Consider the following 24892-nt stretch of genomic DNA (forward strand, 5'->3'; position numbering starts at 1 on the left):
TCACATTGGTAGGCAACCTCAAACAAATAGCCAGGTGCACACAGTCACAATGAACTGATTGTAAATGCATGCACACAGTCAAATACGTACGCGTACAAGGAGACACACATGTTTATAGAGTATATACACAGTAATACATATGCACATAAATAAAATATATCTGTTAGCTGTAAAAAAAATAATAAAATTAACGCACATACTTTATCTTGAGGTTAAGATTGACTACACACTTCACTCATAAGCAAAGAGCATACAAACATACAAATCATGCAGGGAGGTGTAAACATCAGCAACATGCTGATGCAGAACACAATAAGTAAACATTTCCACCACGAAATATGATGACTTTTCTTTAAAAATTGAAATGAATAATGAATAATGACTTCAAGAATGTGCATTCACACAAAAAGTAAAGGGAAGAAAAGGTTTGGGAACTATTTGTTGTATTTGGCTCTCATTTTAAAAGAAGTTAAAATAAATTGCTTTGTCCGATGTGAATATTGTAAATATTTCATTTCAATCAGTCATTGCTTATGGGATTTTACTGCACATTGTGGAACATAACATAGATTTAACATTTAAAGTGATATAAAGCCATGTGGGGATAATGGATATGATGTAGACACAGTCCCCAGTTTGCCAAATCAAACCACGTCCTAATGATGAATACATAAAGAAGTTCAAATCAAATAAATTAAAAGAATATGAAGAAGAGCACAAACTATTCCAAAGCTACAAGTTGTTTTCTTTACTTTACTTTTCTTTGAACAAATCCTGCCATCATTACACTGAAAACCACCCAAGGACAAACAATGCACAACTGTAGAAATCACAAAAATCAAGGCATCAAGGTTTTAAACTTCACGAATGCACACAAAAAACACGAAACATGCAGGAATGGATCTGGTTCACTCTTTCATGTACAAGGAATAAATTATGTGGCAAGCAAATGAATGAACAGAGGGTAGAAATCAAACTTGGTGAAGGTCGATGTGTAGCGTGGGTTTAACATGAGCACACATTCACAGCTCAGACACTGCTATCTCTGTGTGGCTTGTGTGGAATCAGTTCTAAACAAATCATCTATTCATGACCATTTTTTTGCATATATACAATATTTTTTTTAGAAATATGAAGTTAATATAAACTGAGTTATAGTTTAACCATCTTTTTCCTTTTTCTCCATTGTTGTTAGCGATAGTAACCTGAAGTGTGTTCAGAGTAATGTGAACTTCATAGAGGAGGTCATGGAGAGAACATCTGAAGAGTGTTCAGAGTATTATAAAGAGTTCTTCTTTCGATAAGCGGGTGGCTTGGTTATTATATGGAATGCATGTGTATTGTTAGAGCTCCTGTAAGTCTAACCATCAAATTATGGACATAAAACACGCTCTTAATCCGTATATCCAAAGTGGTGCGCCAGAAAGTTTGTCTCGCACAATCATCTGAGAAGTCGTACTTGGGAACAGTTTGGAAAAAAAGCGGGCCATTTTTAAAAAATACCTGGCAGATGATTGGACGAATCATCTGTCTATCACGATCTATCGAGAGCAGAACAGCATACCTTTACACACAGTAGGATCTTAAGAGTAAAGAAAATAAGCCGTAGTCTGGCGGGCTTTGAAAGAGAAAAGATTCATTCTACCTAAGGAACGTTGTTTTGCATAAAACCCACACAGACATTTTTGTTATTGGAGCTGCTGTTGCCTGACCAATCTAGCAGTTAATTGCATATACTTTCTTCGTACCAAACTACTGCATATAATTTTCCACTCTGCTTAGGACACTTCATATCACACAGTAGTGTGTACAGCAGTACAGTAGTGTGTACAGTCAGAGGAGTGGGCTGCAGCCTCTAAGGGGTTAGAAATTTTGGGGTTAGGTGTTTAGGCATGGAAGTGGTGGGACCCTGGGACCCTGGTACCCTTCGGCCCCAAGTCTGCATTTATAACCACTACCCAACAGCTCCCCACATGTTTAGAATTAGAATTAACTTTATCCATCCTTCTTTTTCACTATTAATCTCACATGTATCATGCATCACCTAGTGCCATGCTGTTTGTATCATGTACACGTGGTGCATGTTTTATCTCATATCCTTGAGAGAGTTCCTCACAAGCAGAGGTTGCGCTAGACTTTTTCGTTGTCTGTCATTTTGACTGACAGGGTCATAAAATTCCCGACATAATTTACCCGTCACTTTAATTTTTTAAAATGATAATAATGCAATTCAATAGCATTTATTTTTTTTATTAAAATTTCATTAACTTTAAGTACTTTTTCGGTATTGACAGTATTGACTTTAAATGGTAGGAGAAAAAAAAATAGTTTTGGCTGCCGACACTTCTTGCACTGATTTAAGTTCCGCGATGTTTGGAACGCAAACTGCAATTAGAGACAAGAGCCAATTAATAACGTTACTCGCCACCAAGTTGTCAGGGGTGTGAATTGCAATCTGTCAAAATGACAGATGGCCTTCAGATTGTTCCGTCACAGTTTTAAAACAACGGTCAGTGACGGAAAATATTCGGTTAACGCAACCCCTGCTCACAAGATAAATTTATATCTTCAAACTACAAACATATGCAAATGTCTTTGCATTTGTGATAAATGGATTAATTAACGCTCTTCTTAATGTTCTGATACGACAATCGACTCTATTTTTCAAAACTAGTAATAATTCAGTTCTGCTCTACACAGGTTATGAAGCTGTTGCCCTAAAAGGGTCAAGTGCTCTTCAAACACCAGCTCGGCTTCAAATTACACTTTCAGGTGGTCTACAAAAGATGCTACACTACTGGTCAGGAAAAAAAAAAAAAAAGCTGCCAGCTGCCCTCCCTGGGAGGATGAATGAAAGCACATCACATTACCAAAAGAATGAAATGAAACAGAAATAAATTGAGAGTGTGGTGAGGAGAGATAACTTGAGATTACTCAAAAAAAAATAAAGTTAATAAACGGATGTATGAGGGAAGAGCTGGGTACATGTTAGTAGTGTGAGAACATAAGCAGAGGACATTTATGGGAAAGAAAAAAAATATGATGTGTTTAGGGAATGAATGGTAAACATATGCAAGACTGACCAAGAAATGGAGAAAGTAAACAGAAAACATGAAGAAGTAGAGATGATTTTTTTACATGACATGAACGTAAAGGAAAAGGCCTCAAGCACAGGACCCCAGGACCGTGCACATGAATACCCCTGTTCTCTTGTAGACGTGCACCAACCAGACTTTTTATAACCCTGATAGACAAAGACAGACGATTAATGGAGTAATACTGCTGTGTGGGAGTTCGCTTTAATCCCCTGTCACTCTCATCTTCGCCCCCTCTGCAATAACAACACAAGGTTGGCAGCGGAATACACTGAGCTAACGGCTTAAGCACCTAACCTTGGCACGTTCTGCAATAGCTGCCGCAGTCCTCAATGGCTGCTGTGACGAGATGTTCTTTAAAATCCCTGAATGCCTTCAATGACAACATGTTCACAGTCTTTTGTTGCCCAATCACGGACAGCCTCCCCATTTTGGAGGTGGATCACCTTTGACAACATAAAAATTTTAAAGTAAATCTAAATTGTATGTCACTCTCTATAATGCGCTTTAGTGCCGACTAAAAGATGCCGCTACACCCTTCATGTTTCCAATGGAAGTCAGACATCAGATAGACATTTTAATGGAGGACTTCAGGACTTTACTTTTCAAAGGCCTTCAGCACACGCATATTCCCAAGTTCAGTGAATGTTTCATTCAATGTGATTTAGTTACAGTGTCTTCAAGCTGACCGGATAATCTAAAAAGTGTTTCTGTTAGCACTGACCTCTCTTAATAAACTGAATTATGATTTGGAGTCTGTCCTTTCTTTTAAGGCTTCATTTTAAGAATTATTTTCACTCTTGTGCACACTCAAGCAATTACCACGGAAAGGCAAAGTAGTTCTTCATGAAGTTATCCAGATTTTGGAAAGGTGCTTTTAAGCACTTAAAGGCTGTATAGCACAGTTTTTTTTAATTAAATACATTTAAATTGTAGGTTTTCCGTACCTGACCCTCACAAGTGCCTCGCTTTATATGAGGAGAAAAAACTTGTTCTGGAGAAAACTTTAATTGTTTTTTTAATAATGTATAGAATAATTTAAAAGCCATAGTAAATTACCTTGAACCTGTTCTTAAGCTATTATATATATGTATATATTTATTTTTATTTCTTCTTATTGTCTTTATTGTAAGAAACACTACACTGAGAAAATAACCCAGGACACTTTCTGATATATTGTGGCTCTGTAATCAGTAGAGGAGTATAGGAGAGCGAACTTCAAATTGTGTGTGTCGGTCAAGCACATTACAGTTACATGCGAGCCTTGGGCGATCATGCAAGAGACGAGTTCACACTTTTCCCTGTAGCCTGTGCCCTGATAATCACCTCACAGGTGTATTAAACCTCAATTTCCCCCCTGAGCGATCCACAATATGTAGCACCTGACACATTTCAGCATGACCCCATTTGTTCACACTTCACCGGCCCACGTGCTGATTGGGTTCAACAGTTCATAATGTAACAGTTGAGGACCCCATCTGGTGATAGGTTCAACTCCATTTAACACTGCGATTGGCCAGCTCGGGAGCCGCTCAGCCAATCACGCAAACTCAGACAGGGTTCTGACCTGGGCAGAGGAGAAGTGATCTAATGCGGCTGTGTCCGTTATGAGGGGATGAAAGTTGAGGCGAAGCAAATAGCCGCTGCAGAATAGGATTGATTCACAACTGGTACAAATATAATACGGAGGACACTATGGCCTCATTTATTATTGTATTGTCATTGTCAGCTAACAGGTGGCCTGTAAGTATGCACAATTTATGGATCCATCTTGCTGTCTTGCCACCGGTACTGGCAGGTGTTGTGGGTATTATTTTCTTGGCACATACTGGCCCCCTATAAAAAGACAGAGGCAACAGTGGAGGGCCTCGTACCTAAACACGTATTTGGCCGAGAGAATGTCCTTATCTTTTCCCAAATAGTAAATTTATACTAATACCCATTCCAAAAATATAAATACCTCTTCTCTTATAGGATGTTTTGTGCCAGATGGAGCAAAAACACACGGAGAAGGTTGAAGAGAATGCAGTGTTAATTCAGATCACTTCTCTATTAAATATAAAGTAAGCAAAAAAGGTTGTCAGTTGTCTCCAGTGGACATTAGCTGTCCCAGTGTGCAGTGTTGTGAAAGGCTGATAAGACGCAAATCATCAAACTGTCATTCTAAAAGGTTTGGAATTTATGCACACAGTTATAGCTATTGTTTGTTTCACAGGTGATCAAAATGTCTCTTAAAATGACCAAATGATCACTACGCTTCCAGTTCCACTGGATGAAAATGTCTTTTTAAACTCGTCTTGCTTGCCTTTTAATGGCTAATTTTGCTATGGAGAATCAAATGTGCAGCCAGAAAATTGAAGGTGGGAGAAAATGTCTTTTTAAAATGCGGTATATCGTCTTTGCAAAATATACTAGAAAAAAAAAAAAAATACATAAATGTTACAGTTGTACGACCAGCCTATGGAATGTCCAAACAGCCCCAGGTGTCCTCATGTCCACAACCAATGGACAAAAGTGTTTATGAACTACTCATCTGTACATGTAGCATAGGATTCAAAGAGAATGGAGATAGGTCTTAAATTCTTTATTTTTCCCGTAAAATCCTCCCAGGAAAGAGACATAAAATATCGATGGAAGAGTACCAGTGCTCTGGTTGTCTCTATAGACATCAGAATTCACAACCACTTGGCCTTCACAATGATAGGCTGCCATACCGGGGGAATACCATAGGCATGTACAACAAAACACTTACTGGTAGCCACAGGGTAAATTGCAGAAACACACAGACACTATTCAGCTTGTGAAGTATATCTCCAGTATGCAGTACATACTGATGACAAACCAAATGTTTCTCATTATTCCATACACAGAAATACACAGAATGCTGTTAGAATAGCATCTTAAAGTTCAAAGAATTAAGTTTGACTTAAGTCTATATTGAACATCAAAACACTGCACCTTAGAAATTAAAAAAGAGATAGAGGTTATATTAACTTCAATCTATTTATTTTAGTGTGAAACAATTAAAATAATGGGGCATGAATATAAAGATTAGTATTTTCTAGACGGCAACCTCTGGGGCTGAAAAATGGGTAGTTCCACAAATGGCCACTAGGGGTTGCACGGTTTCAGATTTCTTAAAGTCGACTATTATGTAATTAAAGTCAAGTTGACACCAACTAACTGCTGATGACATCACTAATAAAAACACTGTAGAAAGTAATGCTTTGCAACAATGAAAGAACCTGAACACACACATGCTGAGAACAGACAGCTCATGTGCTACATACTGTGTGCTGCAGATATGTATAGCCTGTACAAAAACAGGCTGCAACTCAGCACCATCAGTAGCATTTTATAGTACTCCACAGCATGTTGGAAGATGGAATAGTGTAGCTGGTTAAAAAAATTAGAAAGTATTTCTCTGATCTGGGTCTAATAATTTTGACAATGAAATTCACCAGCAAATTGTTGACGTGCAGCCTCCATCTCTCTGTTAACACAGTGTGTTTGTCGTTTGGTGAAGTTGTTACCTGACTGCTGTCAAGAGGACTTGGATCATTCCTCTGCTAGTGTGCATTGCAGTAGTACTTTTGTTGTATTTCAGGATATTTTGCATGTCACAATAGTGTGGGCTTCATCTTTAGTGAAGTATTTCAGCGAAGTCGACAAACTGACTACTCCACTAGTCTATACAACCCCAAATGACCCCCACTGAAGGCTGGCTCTCTCTATGCAGCCTTGTAAAAAAACAAAATTTTGGTCTCTATCGCCAATTTACCCAATCATGACAACTGTACGATGGGGTGACTTTAATTTAACTACATCTAAAAAACTATGTCAAGGCCCCAGGTTATACAAAAGGAAAGGAGTGGACACTCTGCACAGGCAGGTGCCATCACAGGTCGCTTGCTGTCAACCTTAGTGTCGCCCGTTTGCCTCTGCACCACCTTTTTGGATATTTTTGAATTTTCCAGGAATTAGGTGGAGTCAGATGCTGGCATAATGACTGGTACCATCAACATTGAACCTATAAGCTCTTTTTTGATTATAGCTCTGTCTTAGCAGTATTCATTAACAGTAATAAACAATAATATGCAGATAGGTTTACTTTACAACACTGGATGTAAATTTGAGAGGAATGAAAGTATTGGCTGAGGGGAAAAAAAAGTATTTTTCTAATTTGGAAGGGCTGACTTTTGTATTAATGCAGAATAGAAGGAGGATAAATGCATTAAAGGGAACTTCCTCAGTGTTTGCCATTATAACTGTGACAACATTTGGTAGGTGGTGATACTGATTGCTTCCAAAAGACATTAATCCCCAGAATTTCTTGTGATCCTGAATGCCCACAAGCTGCATGTGTGTGTGTGTGTGTGTGTGTGTGTGTGTGTGTGTGTGTGCGCGCGCGTGCATGCGTGTGTAATATCCTTTTCATTTGTACATTTCTATTCACTTTTTTTATTTCCTACTTGGAGAGCATGATACAATTATCAGTGAGGAATTATGGGTAAAACCAGAGATATTAAAAACATAATCTCATCCAAATGGAGAGATGATTGATTCTCCTAGCTACCAACGCACTGCAGCATCCCTGAATGGCATATTAAATGGTGCTCCCTCTCTCTTTCTCTTTCTCTCTCTTTCTCTCTCTCTCTCTCTCTCTCTCTGTGTGTGTGTATGTGTGTGTGTCTGTCACAGGTAGAGATCACTTTTCGCTGGTGGGTGTATTTTGTGCGCGTTTGTTTGTGTTTGTGTGTTTGAGTGTGCATGTGCGATGACAGTGACTTCCTTATTATACTGTACGTGCAACGTCAAATAATGAAGTATAGTTAATGTAGTATAGTTGGGATTTGATGCTTGATGTTTGTGTGCACATGCGTGGGTACAGTACGTCACGTGCGTGGTGTGTGCGTGCGTAGTTTTCAGGTATTGTTTGTCAGCCGCTCCGGAGTGCATCCTCTGTGGATTAGCGTTAGCATGTCTGAGCACATTTAACAGGATTACTAATCTGAACTGTGCTGCCACAGCCCTCTGTGTTAGTGTGCGTATGTATGTAGTACATATTCTCAAATGCGCCTTTGGCTCAGTTTCTGAATATTTGTGTGCATTAATGTGACCTATATGTGTAAGCAACAACTCACCTGTGCAGAAGCATGTGTTCCTGGGTATCTCTATAATATCTGTGTTTTTCCGGGTTTGTAAACGAGTGTGTGTTTTAATCTATGATCAGATGGTCCCTAGATTTACATGTCTTTCTTTATAACTTAATAAACAAAAACACTCACACAGACACTCACTATTCAATTAATGTTAAGGTCAGCAGGACATAGTTTAGTAAGTACTTTAGAGCTCTTAAATACATCTGGGGCCTCATGTGCGAAGGGTGCGTGCCCACAAAAATGTTCCGCACGTTCTTGTTCACGGAAAAGTTCAGATGTACCAGGAGTGAAATGACCACGAACATGTATGGGCTTCTACAGCTGTTGATCCTTTGGCAACACTTGATGCTGGGAAACTGTCATAAACGTGAAAACAATTAGTCCCACCGATCAGGACTGTGCTGGTCGACCCTGAGCAGAGCCATGCCAGCCGTGTGGGACGGAATTATCCGCATGTCAGTCAGGTATATCAGATTCCCATACAATGCATCTGAACAGGTCAACATTAAAGCGCAATTTGCAGCAAGAGCCGGTTTTCCAAATGTAATCGGAGCTATCGACTGCACACACATTGCTATAAAAGCGTGATGATGAAACATTTTCATTCGATCAATGTACAGATAATATGTGATGCGCAAATGCAGTTAACCAATATTGTGGCACGTAGAGGACAGCTGCCAAAAAAAATTTCTGATGGTGCAAGGTCAATTTCAATGTAATTTGCATATTTAAAAGGAGGCGTGGACAGGGAGGGGTCGGGTGCAACATGCGCGCTCAATTCCACGTTGATTGGGATGTACAAAGGAAATGTGCTTCTGGATCTGAGCGTGCGCCACGTTTCAGTAGGAAATCCACGGAAGTCTTTGTACATGAGGCCCCTGGTCTCCATGGAGGAGGATTTGATGGGAGGTTGCTAAAGTGTCAGTCTGGAATATTGGTCAATTTCGTGACATCAGTTGTTACTGGTGGTAATATGGTTTACAGAATTCTGTAAACCTTAATCCCACTATCCCATTTTACTCCACGCTGTGGACTACTATTAAATGCTATTGATGGTGTGAGTGGCAGTCTGTTTTTATATAGGGTATACAACACAGTATGCAGCACATGAGCTGTCTGTTCTCAGCATATTTAGGTCCAGAATATAGTCTCAACTTGGCTTTCATCACAGAACAGTCCACTTTAAAAAAAATCTGAAGTCATGCAGCCCCTATCGTGTACTATATTGTATGTATTACTCATTTTCTCTTCAGCCCCGTGTTGACAGTTACATGACAGTTTCTATATCTCTACTATACCTATTTCCTAAAAGCAATCCCAAAATGCAACGCGACATGTCGTGTGATAACCAGATCAATTACCCGGATACACGAACGCATTGAGTTTAAATTGAACTTTGATTCCTTCTTGAAGGGAATTTGTTTCTGACAAGGTAACATACCCAAAGGCCAAAGTGTTAGGACACAGCTGCGGTAAACTTACAGGCACAAAGGCTGGCAGGAAGGTAAGGCTCTGAGATTATATATAAAAAAACTAAAAACAACTTGGATTCAGAAAGGTGACAATTTACACAAGTGAAAGTCAGGGTGACTTGCAGTAGCCGCTGGAGGAAATTCAATTATGAAGTCATAATGTCAAAGTTAGAATTCATTTACTGTTACTTTATTTGTACATGCCAAGCACATACATATACTTATCATAATCAATAAGCATTAGCTACAATAATTAAGAGCCAAATATAAATACTGAAACACTGAGTAATTTTAATCTTGATCAAAGGCTTGGATCAAAGTCTTGGGATCACAAATATCTTCCTTAACCACTAGATTGGCCAAGAGCAAAATTTGAATCTGATTCAAGTTTTGAGGAAAAAAAAAACAAAAAAAACTTTTTACTGAAGTCAACACAGAATACTGCGGCTGACTGGCTGCCTGATTCAGTTTGCAACAGCACGAAATCGAAGACTTCCAGCGAGTTCAAGAGTTCATAAGCTCATAAGTTCACATTTCAGCTCTTCCCATGACTCAATTAAACTATCTATCTTGTATTTATCTGCTTTCTCCCTACAGTGTTCCCTTTCCCCAGACGCCAGTGAGTACCTTACGACCTGGCTTCCAAGATTTACGAAGGGACGTTGGAACACTTTGCACTGCGCTTTGTGGAGCAGATGGAAAATCCATGACAGAGATTGAAGGATGAGCTAAAACACATGACTGCCTGGTGGATATTGAAGCAAGTACACCTGTCTGCATATGTAACACTACAGTAAAAAAAGAAATAATAATAATTTGTCATTCTCAGTCAGCCGTAACTGCTTGATTTATCTTTTCTTTTCTCTGACTTCCCTCATGTCACTTTCTCTCTGTCTGTCTAACCTTGTTTTTGATCTTTTTCTTCTTTGGACCTTATCTCTTTTCGTCTCTTGAATATGATCCCTACATTTTAAGCTCCCCATTTTTCCCTTCTGTCTTGCATGCTCCCTGTGCAGCTTTAACGCCATTTCATCCATTGCTTGCTGGTGTACTGTCACATCATCTCCAGATACTCACCTCCAAACGCTCCTGAGGGGGATATTTTTTTTTCTTTCTTTTTCTAACAGTCTGACTCAATCTGTTGCAAATTCAGAGGGCACACTGTCTCACTAAGGCAAGCAGGCAACACTTAGCGATGATTGAAAATAGAAGGCTGGGTTGTAAACAAAAGTGTGTGGGTGTGCGTGTGTGTGTTTGTGCGGAGGTAGTGCAGGTCAATGACAAATATAATTCAGAAATGATTCCTTCACGTTTACAGTGCGGTCACGCACACTCGCATCTCAGCACACATACACAGATATAAAGCCACATGTTGCATCAGTATTGCAGAGTGCCGGAGTCAGTTACAACACAACTCCGTACACCAGCAATTATAATCGACCTCAGGACTAATGGTAATGGCAACTGAAGCTGACATCTGCTATCAGTGTACGGATGACAAGGGTTGGGCTCGATGCTCCTGTGAGCTATGGTTGATGAGCACGTGCTGAGCATAAAGACATGTCAGAGTAGAAGTCTCACTTTACAACAAAGGTTTTCTGCTTTACTTTTGCCACAATGAGCATCACTTGAAAAATGACTATGATTTAGCAATAGAGCCATACTGACACAGAGTACATCTTCTTCTGTCATCTGGGATATGAAGATTAAATGCCGTTATCAAAAGGATAAAGTTGTATTGCTGCGTTCCAACAGTTAGCCTTTTTTCCACTTTCTGAAGTGCCAAAATGCAACTTAAGCCCTATTCACACAGGATTAGTTTTACCTGGGGACGTCATGTCATGTTATTCAGAAAGTACCCTCTATGTCTGTGTTTCCTGTGGTGCATTTGCACGGGATAAGCAAACTGTGTTTTACTCTAATTTACTTTCCATAATTACGTCTCTGCTACTTTCTGCTTCACTCCACTGTATGTCAGAGGACATTTTACACTTTCTGACAGCTTTAGTTAGTTTGCAAATTCTATTGGCTAAAAAAAAATATATTTTTGATACTATTGATCCCAGGGGAAGAAATTACGAACGACCTGAAGTATTTAAATCAGCCCCACTTTTGCCAGTGAATACATTAATGCTTGATTTATTGATTTCATCCGTCTAAATGGGTGAATAGGTCTCGACTTTGCACCCTAACATCTGTCCAAACATTGATTTACAGCACATCTTTCATAAGTCTTAATTGACAAGAGGGAGAAAAAACTCTTGAAAAAGTAAAACGCACCTCCAAATCACAGAGATGCCAATTGACATTGGATCATTGACATAGGACCTCTGTGTTACAGGGAAGGTAATTTCCGGTGTAAAATTGGCCAATTGGCCAATTCCCACAGGATTAAGATCACAGACATTCTCTGTGATTATTACAAATTACTAGAGGTACCCAAGTAAAACTAGCCCTGTGCAAATAGGGCTTTAGAATGCATCTGAAAACACAATGTACAGTGATTGTTGGGTTGCACTTAAACTCACAACAACATATTTGATAACCCACCATTTGCATTCAGGCACTTCCGAGCTAACATTGCTGTTTGATCACCTTACATGAAGTCTGATTTATGTAAAGTCCATCTTGGCAGTATTTAGGTCTGGGAGTAAAACACCTCAGAAAGGTCCTGTTTTAGTCAGCGTAAATATTTGACATTGTGCTTTGTAACGGTCATACAGATTACATCCAAAACAGAATGGTGTAGCACTTGAGCAGTATTTTGTGTGGAATGATTAGGCTGGAAGACAAGACTGTTTGTTTTTCCGTCATATGTAATATCTTTGTCTCATTGATGCAGGTTGATCATGAAACCGTGTTTGCTAGCCCAACATTATCTTACGGAGGTGTTGGAGGCTGCACACCTTCAAAATAACTAGTCTAAGCTTCGATTCAGTTGTATACTTTTCTTTAGAGATTTATTCACTTATTTCTCAGTGGTCGTAAACAATTTTTTTGACCATCTTGCTGTTTAAGGTTTCCCAGCCTCAGCATGACGTCAGAGTAAAATGGCTACCGTGTGACTGGGGTCCTGCAGTTCAACCACAGTAATGTCTGATTTGGAGGGTGCATTTCACAGCCATGACAATGACTAGGGCATATTGAAAAAATGCACAAGCCAAAGTTTGCACCTTTGCTTCGGTCGCTGATATTTCACAGAGAACTTTTTTTTTTTTTTTTTTTTTAACTGACTTCCTCCCTGTAATGTTGCAGAACAGTCTAATTTCATTACTGCAGGACAACAAATAATGAGTCCAACAAATAATGAGTCACTCATGTAGGGCACACAAAGTTCACATGGTCCAGGATAGGGTTGCAAATATCATTGCAAATAGGTTTTTGTTTCATTTTTGATGAACCGAAGCAGGAAAGATGAAGAAAGTGGGCTTGCAGTCTACCACCTGCCATGTGCTGTACAGATGAAGTGGGATATAAAACCAGAGATGTGTCTGTTTCATGTTTGTATGAATCTGTTCTAAAATCAGACTTACTTCCATATTTTAAGGAATCATACAAGACTACCAGCAGATACTGATACAGCAGGGACAGTATACAGAAAAAGAGTTTCTGCTACTATTGGCCGGAAATATTAAATATATGTAATGTAAAGTGGATAGGAGTGATACACTTTTTCATGGGTGAAGTATGATGATAAACTAGATTTAACTGTGTTTGTTATAATCTCCCATGTGTTCACCAGCCAAAGCAAATAATTAACAATCAATGTACCACTGAACACAAGGATTGATTTATTTATTATCTATTGATGATCATGAGTAAAATGTTAACATGTAAAGTGTTGAAAAGTGAAATGTTCTGCACTAGATTGAAATGCAGTTTTATTGAACCCTTGTCTGCTTTAGACGTGAATACAATTCATATTCATTCCATTTAGGATTTCACTCGTTTACAGAGTGGAGTTGTGTGTGTATCATATGCACATTCTTTCTGCTAGGTCTTGCAACCTCAATTTCCCTCGTGACAATAAGTGTTACTGTATTCATGTAGAGTCATCTCATATTCTTGACAAAGGACTATACAATTACTCTCGCTGTTGACTGAGTCCCTGCTGTATCTGCATTGTTCAAGTCAACATTTTGATTGTTGTGTCGCTGGGTGACATTCATATTTTGCTGTCACATCAAATCTTAAAAGGATTAGCAGTGACGTGGGTTTGACACAGTTCAGTAAACAATCTTTAGCGCCAGTGTATTTATTCCACAAGGGATGATGGGATTTTAAAGAACTGTGCTGCACTAAATAGACTAATAAATTAAATGGTTTCACCATATTTTTGTAATATCATTCACACAATGTGTCATGACAGCTAATAACTACAGTAATGAGAAATATTAGACTTCACATCAAAGCATTTATTTTTACCGGTTCTGGTAACATCAAGTAATTGGTGTCACATTTTTCAAAAGGTTGTTCACCTCATGATGAAATGCCATAAATTCCTGTGTTTAAAGGGAGCCTTATTTATTGTTAGGATGCAGGAATATTTCACAGTTTTGGTCAGCTTAGAGACAAATTTAGAAATGCAAGGCCATTATGCCTAAATTAATATATTGGTTAGTGAAGAAGAAATTCATCTTGGTTCAGTGGCTCTTTACAAATCAATTGTATTGTCCTCCAAACTGCATCCATTTAAGTGCCCTGTATGCATGGTAGAGAGAAAAAAAGTATTTTTACATTTGACAACAATGTTTGACAAGCTGTCAGTGACTGTCACTATTGTAGAGTATCTATATCATCAAGCTGTGTTCCATGGAGCACTTCTGGCCCCTCCTTATGGGTACAAATTCAGTATGGCTGCAAATCCCTCAGATCCTTCTCACAGACTCTCACATTTAAGCATTATGTTACTACAATACAATCTGGTGGGCTTGCAATAACGCTCTTTTATCACACACCGATCAGGCATAACATTATGACCACCTTCCTAATATTGTGTAGGTCTCCTTTGTGCCTCCAAAACAGTTGTGACTCATCAGAAAATGGACATGGGTCTTCTGAGGGTGTCCTGTGGTGTCTGGCAACAGAATGTTGTTAGTGGGGGGCCTTTGTGTCCTATGGGTTGAGGGGAGGGGCCTCTGTGGATCATCCCACGGATACTTGATCAGTTTGGGAACTAGTGAATTTGGAGGCCAGGCCAACACCTTGTGCTGTTTTTCATGTTTTTTTGAGTTGCCATAAAGGAGTGTTACTGCCTGGTCTGGTCTAGGTGTGTGGTACATGTCAGAGCAGAACATTGCACATTGTCACAAGATGGCCAGTGTTATTTACTTTTCCTGTCAGTGGTCATAACGTCATGTCTGATCAGTGTATGTAACCTGTTATTTATTAATTTATTTATTTTTCATTGCTCGGTAGCCAGTCAGCTAGCAATCAAGACACTGTAAAACACAATGGGTCAGAGACGTCTAAATGCGCTAGCCACGCTTTCCATGGAGAGGGAACTACTCAGGAACACTCCTGATTTCACTGAGAGGGAAACTGATACAACAAAATATTGGCTATAAAATTCGTATTTAAGTGTAAATTATTGCACAATATCAACCAGTGCCACTCCTTTTTATTCTGGATTGGCTGCTCCTAAAGTGAAATGTGTTGATGATTTTGAGGAGTCAGTTCATTCTCAAATAAAGGTGCTGAACTAATAAATGGCAGTCATTTAGTAGTTAGTTGAGGTATTACTACCTGCGTCATAAAAAACCAAACAAAAACATTGTTCAATGCAATGTCACAATATCTCATTAGGTTACTGCTAATTTAACCATCCTTCACTGCAGCAATTAGCCTCCTTGAGAGATTTGGCTGGAGCTGCCACGGCGCTCATCTCTTTTGTTTTGATCGATTTTCCGTCATTTGTGCTTCTAATATGAAAGTCTGCATAAGACGAGTCAAAACCAAGTCAGACGTTTGCTTCGTAGTGTGCACGAAAGCAGCTTGTTTTCACTGGCGTGTGTGCGCGTGTCTGCGTGCGTGCATGCAAGACAGAGAGAGAGGAAGTTCCAACACAGCCAGCAACACTCGAAGCAGAGCAGACATGCAAACAAATGCAGTAAGATGGTGATGAGAAGGTAAAGACAAAAAACCAAAGATAAAGAGAAAAATAAAACAGAGATAAAATCAAGAAACAAAGGGAGATAAAGGAGGGGGGAGGTTGTAGGGCAGGGGACAACCAAAATGAAATAGTGTTTGCGTTGTGTTTATGGTTGTATTGTGACATAACATTGGGAAGAAAATATTCTGCCTATGAAGCAATAATCACCTTCGCTTGGGATGACTAGAATGTACGGCGTTGTTATTTGTCCCCTACCTATTACCACTAAGGCCAAGGGCCGCACGTCCCCACCGGAAAGCATGGGAGAAAGAGAGAGAGAGAGGGAGAAAGAGGGAAGAGAGAAAACAAACAACAACAAAAAAGAAAAAGAAAGAAGAAAAAAGTCTAAGAAAAAAAGATGTATAGTTGTCTTTATCCATTTCATCAAGGTTTAGATCTCCTTGGTTTTCAATTGCACAATCTGTCTTAGAGGAGAGAAATTGCAATGGTGAGAGATAGCACTAGAACAATGAGATCAATAGCACTCAGCTGGGGTATGACTGGTCTTACTGCCAGGAAATAACTGTCAATGAGCAACTTGACTGGCCCATTATCAGGAAAAGGCCAAACAGATGTATCGCGAGTGAGAATGTTTTTATTATTATTATTATTTTTTTTTACCAAGGAGTGGTCAGTGAATGCAGATGTGGTGTTGGGGGTTAACATAGGAGCCTGTTGAGTCTGTCAGCCTGGCTTGACGTTAATAAAAAGAAAGGGAGGAGGAAATGGAAGAGAAAAGAAACAAAAGGATGGTTGAAAGAAAAACAAAAAAATAATGAACTTTGTGGCATGGCAAGGTTGGTACAAAGACACGTCCTGGATTCTGGGTTCAGTATAGTTCAACAGAACATCTGATCAGTTAGGTCATTTAGTTTCTTGAGGCAGAATTCACATACAATTAAAACTGACAATTTAAAAAAATGAATTAAAAAAAAATAGCAGTTGGTCCTCCTCGTTATTTAGATGTCTAAAATAATTGCCTCATTAGCTTTTTCTAGCTTCCCAGAGGCAGAGTGGAGAAATAATCTCACTGGTTAAATTCAACCAAAGCCAAAGAACCAAGTTTTTAGAAAGTAAGTAAGGTAAAAAAAAAAACAAAAAAAAAAAACAAGACACAATACTACATGGTAAAAATCCACTAATATACCATAATGACAGTTGAAGCGGAAGACTATTAGCAGCTTTTTCTTTCAAACGTTTCTGCAGTGCAGCAATGAAGCAGCGTTTTGTTGCTATTTCTATTGCTATTTCGGAGTCTTTCAATTCTGCGTATCTCTGATACCAAATATGGTCTGATACTGATATATTTGCCAAAATATGGATTAAATATCTAAATAACGCGCTGAAATTAAAGTGTTAGCCTTCTAAATCTGACCTTTGGAATTGTACAGGCTGCTAGATAAAAATTAAGATCACTAAATAACTGACATTATATAATACGTCGATGAATAGGATTCATGAAGGTAGACATAAAAACTCAGTCTAGTTGCAGCTGCACAGCAGAGTGGTGCTTCTTTTATCACGTAGTCCTTGAGACTTATAGAATGCCGAATGCACACAAACCCAGGTTACATTTTGGTCTGTCATCAAATGAATTATCATTAACAGGCGTCTACCAAGATTACCTGCCACTGGCAACATTTGTTAATTAAAACAACAGAAGATTGGGAATAAAATGAGAAGGTCAAGCATTAAGAGTGTCTTAGCAGGCTAAGAGGAAAGTCAACTATCTTACGAGGAATGAGGAATGCCCAGGGACTGCAGATGGAAATTAGCTCTTAGCTATAATCTGGTACAAGCCATCTTTTTACTTCGTGTAATTAATGAACCTTGTACATGGTCCCTGTCTTAAATAAACCAATTAAATAAAATAAAAAAATGAAGGACGTCAGGGATCGTAATCATACATCATCTAACTCTGTTTTCTTCTTCACTGTGCTGCAGGTTTCTATAACCTAAGCAAAAACATGGTTCTTTGGCTTCATTCTCTGATTTCCACTCACATTCTCCGCCTCACACACTCATAGGTAAACTTTAATTCTGCCAACACATACTGTCTATTTTTATTTTAACTAATACCAGCTGATATCACTGATTAGAACAAACTGAACCAGGCTGGTGGCATTTCTCAGCTGAAATCAGCTGCTGTAGTGAGTGGATAGCAGGTACCTCAAGAAAAATTAGTCATAGGCATTTGCAAAATTAGCCATCTGCATTGCCTCAGAACACTGCCCACATAACAGAAAACTTATGGAAAAAAAAGAAGAAGATTTAGAGCTGTTTTTGGGAAAACTGATAATTCCACATTTGAAAAAATAAATAAATAGTTTTTAATTTGTAACATGAAAGACAGCCACAAAGTTAAAAGCATGTCTTTTCCCAAGCACACATACATGCAGACAGACACAGAGCAGTGTTTCCACACTGTAGACCTCCACCCACAGTACGTCCCACTCATAAAAAAACACAGGCTGAAAATGGATAGAGCAAGAAAAAAAGGAATACTATAGGAGAGGAAATGTGTACAAATGAGCAATAAGCGCTTGATGTGGACGAGAAATAAAAAAACGCACGAGAGAGAGAGAGAGAGAGACAGAGACAGAAACAAAGACAGGAGATGTGGAAAAATCAAATCAATGTTTGATGCAGATGGGGAAAAAAAATAGAAAAAAAAAGAGAAGAGGTGAGAAAAATCAATAGCAAGCTGAAAAGCTTTCAAAGCACACTGCCTGGCACACAAATGGGTGTATTTGCCAGAGATGAGCAGCAAATAAAGATGGGAGACATGGGGAAAGCAAAACAGAATAGGATGAAATGGGTTCTGGGGCTGACGCTTTAGCCTCCATCCACTGGGTTTAATGAAGGTGGTCAATCGGCGTGTAATGGCCCTGATGTTCCACTTTATACCCTGACGAGCAACATGGACGTGGCGTGAGATGGAAAAAGATAGAAGGGGGATAGAGGAAAAAAAAAATGTGAAGGAGAAAAGTGTAATATACTGTAAGAGAGGAGAGATGGAGAGAGAAGCCTATGCAACAAAATCATGCAGGATAATGTGGTTAGGATGTGGGTTTGCCCCAGCTAATGGTTGTGGGTTCACCTTTTTCAGTAGAGTGCGTGTGTGTGTGTTCATCTCATCTACTTGCAATACTATAACACTATTCTAGGGGGTCATATAATCACGCTATTCTGCACTGCAAAGTGTACTTCACCAGGAAGGTTGAAAGTCAAATTAGACAAAAATAAGATCATATCATCATTACTGTAAGTGTGGGCAGAATGTCAGTGGAAGGGTGCTCATACCTTTGTTAGCCAGGCGGACACAGTTGATTTTGGTTTCCTGAGGGGAGAAGAGACAAACAGACTGTTTAGATGACTAATCACTCAAAGGAATCATATCAAGTCATAACATTTCGAAAGCATAATCAAATGTTCTTTCCGTTGTTTCAGAACACATTTTAACCAATCAACATGTTCTCAACAGAGTTGATGTGTTTACGCTGTTGACTGTATATAAATATGGACAACGCATCCCCACTTCCTTGCATTGGCCAAACTGTTGCTATTTTCCCGGGGATACGGGCGGCACCAACATGCGAGTTTGGAGCCAGAGTGTGTGCAGTACAGTCCAAGAGTAGAGCCACGTGGAGCTGCGTTATCAATGACCTGACCACACTGACCCCCAGACTCACTCGCATTTTCATTTAATTAATACTGCACTCTGCTCTACCTCCACCAGTTACAAGAAAATGTTGGATTATACACTGTACTTGTTTTTTTTTTTGTTTTGTTTTTCTAACTCCCTGCTTCATGGAACAGTTTGCATGGCAACTGGTAGTCAACATGATATCACAATATGTTTCTATAGCGTCAAATAACTAACTAAAACTAAACATATCCTAAAAACTGACACCTGAGTATGCATCAGCATTATACTACTACCTAAAATCACAGAAACCATCCTTGGAAAAAAATATTTGATGTGTACTGTAGTGTTTTAGTTTGGCCCAAGTCCCATCCACTAACATGGAGGGGGTGGAGCTTATGATCTATACTGCAACAAGCCACTAGGGGGAGCTCTAATTGCTTTGGCTTCATGTTTGAGGGGCAGTTCCGTGGTCCATTTTCATACAGTCTATGGTTTACACTAGTAGCCAGAATAATGTAACCGCCTCAACCAGAATAGATCTGATTTCAATCAGATTGAGGGGGGCGGTGTAAATATGAGATCCTGATAACAACCTAATACACACTCTGGTTGGAATAAATATATTCTTTTGTACATGTTTAACCCACATCGGCTAAGGTGATAATGTCGAGTTTCCACGAGGGGCCGAAACATGGAGGAAGCAAGTGTTTGATAGGATCAGTGTTGTTTAAATGTGATCAAGTGCAAGCAAAAAACTGTATATTATGATTGATGTCTGGACCAATTAAAGATTATATCTAATCAGATATCAGATCCTTCCTCTTTTGTTTCATTTTATCAAGGTTTCTTTTGGATTTGGTTATAGTTTCATGAACAAGCTGTATTGACATTTAGACATGTGAGCAAATGATACCACCAAACATGCTTCTTCCTTGTAAGGCCGTTTAGTGTGCAGGTATCTGATGAGTGAGTGCCTGTAAACCCAAAAGTGGCCACTTCTGAAGTGTAATGTTGAATACATACTATATAAATATTGAACAAAATCTAATTTTCTAGTTCACTAATTGAAATGGTTAACCAAAGGAGTGAAACAGGAGGGAATTTAAATGTGAACTGAAATCAATTAAGAATGATATGCCGTGCTTGAGAACTGCTCTGCAATAATTAAAAAAATGTATCCAATTTGTAGTTAATGAGCTAAAACAAGCTAAACCCTTGAATATGAGGATTAAAGGTCTACAGTAAACACACACCTTGCTGCTTATGCATGCACACACATACACACCGCGCCACCATTAGTCTTTATGATCAATGAGACTGTGACACCATGTTATTAGTTTCTTATTCTGTCCTATTTTTCAGTACAGTGACCGGCTTGATTCCTCTCAAAACACATTATTAATATCGGGATCAATACAGCTGTTGGTGTTGATTAGATCCATCATCTTCAGTTCATACATTCATGTAATTGAATAAAAAGTACACACAAACACACATTTTTCTCTTCCTTGCCTTGTTTTTTCGCTTTCCCTTCCATCACTCATGTTCCCTTTATTATTTTAATTATAGCTATATTAAGCTTTGGAAGGAATTCCCATTATTAGACAATTCTAATCTGTTTCATCAGTAAAATTAATTACATACATGTAATGACATCTTGTGACCTGCAAATCAGTACAACCTGAATAGGTCTAAGAACCTCTTTTCTGATGCATCACAGTTCCATGGGTTCGGTCATTCCTGTCATTCTCTCTCTGATGGGCTGTCAGCACCTGAAGTGGCGCATGGTTTCTTTTACACCAGCTCTTTTCATTCCTTCAATGCTCCTGTCTTTTCCTTTTCTTCCCTCCATGATGTGCTGTCATCGCTAAGTGTACCTATCTCACCCACTTGACATACAGAGTTTGATGAAGACAAAATGGGCCAACATGTGAAGGAGGTCAAAGATAATGACTACAACGGCTGCCTACACTGACACCTGTCACCTCGGCATTAGAATAAAATCACTCGCAAGGTACAGTACATGTAGTTACCTTCAAATAGCGCATTTCAAGGTAATGTTGAGTGTCCCATTTTGGGAGGAAGGATTTTCTGCAATTAAGCATTCAAGTCCACATAAAACACGATTCGTCTCTCACCGGTTGGGAGCAGACAGATGGTTGCTAATGGACTTTAAAGGCTCAGGTTGCCTAGGCACCCCTCTTGTACGTGTATACCTAACTCTTCTCATCATCACTGCTCTCCATTTGAATATACCATCAACAACAACGCTGCTCCATTTGGGTTCATCCAATGCACCAAACCCGCTTTGAATGAGTTGTTACATAATAAGTCATGGATGGTGTTTCCTTCCAGTAAGTTTTTGGGAACATCATCTTATTTCACTTAGCTGTGTCAGTCATTACCTCAAATTTGAGGATACTTCAACTTGGCACTCACCGACTTTGTGTCATCAAGGTTTTTTGCAAATGTATTCTTGTTATAACAAAAACATTTTATTTTCCCAAGATGTTTCACTAAGGAATCGAGGTCCACAAGGAAACAAGCTTCTTGCAGCACCCGTTGTGGCAACAAAACTATAGCTTTATAATTTGTTCTATGCATTTAACCCATCTTCTTAAACCAATCATGAGGTGAGCAGTTTAAGGTTTAGGTATTTTGCATAAGGGCACTTCAGCCATGGATGTAGTGGAGATTTCCAACCTGTGACCCTACGGACCACTTCTTTTATCACTAGTCAGTGGCAACTAACTGTAAGAGCTGGCAGACTGAGCTGACCCTTCTCAAGCAAAAGACCTTGTTTCAAGACCACTGTTTTATATGAACTTTCTTTGTCATGTTTGAATGCTTGCGTACAAAAAGCAAATAAGACAAATGGATGTTATGTGCATCACTCTGCAAGACTAAACACACCTGCTTCTACTACGTCACTGTCTGCTGGGCATCTGTGTGTCTGTCTGTTTGACTAATGACTCACTAAATACCTGTCTGTCCATCTGCTTCATTGTCTTCTTTATCCCATTCCCTCACTGGTCTGTACAGAATTTGATTTCGGGCACCGACAGGAAACCCATACTGAATGTACAGTAAGTTATCAAAAACCTCATATTGCCTTGAGTAGAGTTTGGTGTTGTGTGCTCCTCAGTGAATACGGAGATAATAGATAATTGGAACGGATCTAGAGGAGTTAATTACTTGCTTATACGTGCTTATTTGGTTTCTTATTTCACACTGAATTAGGGATGTCATGAAAACTGATACAGACAGTACGTTGCTGAGGAGCTGGTTAGCACTGATATCGACTGACAGCAAGAAGGTTCCGGCTTTGAACCAGCATTTTTGAGTTTTCTATGCTCTCCCTGTGTCTGCGTGAGTTTTCTCCAGGTGCTCTAGTGATAGTGAAGGTACCACAGACACTGAACTATAAGAACATGCAAAGTGGCAGTGCATTATTGAGACAATGAGTCTTAAATCTCCATCATTTAAAATTATTACAATTCTGTCACTGCCCTTCAAACTCGAAGTCTCCATAGCATATCCTCTCCACCACCACCAGCGTCTCGTCTTCAAGGTCCTGTTCCTATGTCCTACCTTCATCTGGGTCTCCGCTCTCATTTAAGTCTAACTGCCAAATTATTATCGCAAGCTCTTGTTATATATGTAACTCTCTTCTTCCAAATGATCCATTAAAATGTTGTGAGAATATTCAAACCTTAAAATCTTTACTGTGAATTCACTGCTGACATTGTTTTTTAGCAACGCTCCACGCACAGTGTTCACAAAGGGTGATGTCTTCTTGTTTAGGGTAATGTAGCCATAGCTTAGAAAATGAGCTCAATGCAGCTCTTAATGTTAGAAAACCCCTGTTATTACTGTCAAAATAAAATGTTATGAGTGTTTGCAAATTGTGTGTGCAGCATTTTGTTTTAATAATAAAAAATGATTGAGCATCAGATTTGGTATCAAAGGCAGAATTTCCCATCCCGTTCCATCAAGAGTTAGGCGTATCCTGCAAATGGGCTCCATGGGAATACGATCAGTTCCCTGAGCACCAGTGACTTATGTTTTTCTATAAATTGGCCCTATCGCACCTATTTATGGCCAATTTAGAGGCCCGGCTGTTCTGGATTCTCCCAGTTTATTGCCCTGCCTCTATACAGAGGCTGGAGACCAGAGGAAGGGAGTTGTTTATGGTGGAGACACTGGAGACACAGTGTGCATGTTTCAGTGGGTGTAGTAGTTAACTTTGTCAAGCCTGACGAGAATACTAAGTGTGTATGTGAGATGCAGCTGCTGTGTGGGTGAGCTTTCTCTCTCTCTCTCTTTCTCTCTCTCTCTCTCCTCTCCATCTATCTTTGTATCTTTCCTGCTCTCACCCTCTGTTTTTTTCTTTCAGTCACACTTGGTTAGGTCAGTGTTCTGACTGAGTGGCAGAATTTCCAACCATTTGTGTTTTCTGTCTAATTTCTAGATACTGTGATTAGCTGTTTAGGTTCCCAGGCAACCCAAGGTAGCCAGGGTAACAACTTTTTTTTGTGTGTGTGCGTGTAACGTTTTGCTTTCTTTGTCTGTCTTTGACAGTCCTTGATTTGTATCTCAACAATGCCAGTCTTGCTGAAGCTCATTCTGGTACCAAAACCTTTTAATACTCACACAGACAGAAACAGACACACACAAAGACATGAAAGGTTCATACATTTTTTTTTCACTCACTCACTCACTCAAACACACAATCTTAAATCTGATCATTGTTGGTGATGTGAATGTGATCAAGTGGGCCATGTGCATGTTCACAAACCTACATAAAGCACTGTATGTATGTGTACACACAAAGCAATACTATATACACACAAAATAGAAACATACGAGTGCATTTTCGGGATTTTTGAGTCATCTTGATCGACACCACCACTGTCAGTGGTTGAAAAATCTCTATCTTTCTCCTCAAAAATCTGGTCTCCGAGGCTTGCTTGTGCATGTGCGTACGTATGCGTGTGTGTGTGTGTATGAATGACGTTGATTGTCAGAGTACCTTGGCCAACCCCCGAGGCTCTTTACTTGTCAAGAAAGGTGTCTGGCTGCATTTTTCACAGCGGCGGAAGGGCATGTTTCTCCATGTGTGTCACCATTTCCTTTTGTTTTGTGCCATTTCTCGGCCCATTTCTCCTCGCCTTCTTCTGCCTTCTCTTCTGTCTTTCCCCTCCAACAGTTCCACCTCCTCTGTCTCCCCCGCCCTCCCTCTTTCTTGGTCTCAAAACTTCTTCTTCAACTTCTTCTGTCCTCCCATGAACATCCTCTCTGAGTTTCATAGCAGGCATTTTATCCATTCAACTGATGCTGTTGTCTGTGTTGAGGAGCAAGAA

At 39.3% G+C, this 24892-nt stretch overlaps 1 protein-coding gene across 1 annotated transcript in view; it reads right to left on the reverse strand.

Annotated features, from left to right (window-relative positions):
* The window catches only part of ptprt (protein tyrosine phosphatase receptor type T), a 336883-nt gene that overhangs the window by 100796 nt on the left and 211195 nt on the right, over nt 1–24892 (reverse strand). The window contains exon 15 of the mRNA XM_084543813.1: nt 19144–19220. Within this exon, the coding sequence (XP_084399939.1) occupies nt 19144–19220 (77 nt within the window). The remainder of the gene's footprint in view (nt 1–19143; nt 19221–24892) is intronic.

This window comes from Chelon labrosus (genome assembly GCF_963514085.1).
Source record: "Chelon labrosus genome assembly, chromosome: 4".
Classification (NCBI taxonomy): domain Eukaryota; kingdom Metazoa; phylum Chordata; class Actinopteri; order Mugiliformes; family Mugilidae; genus Chelon; species Chelon labrosus.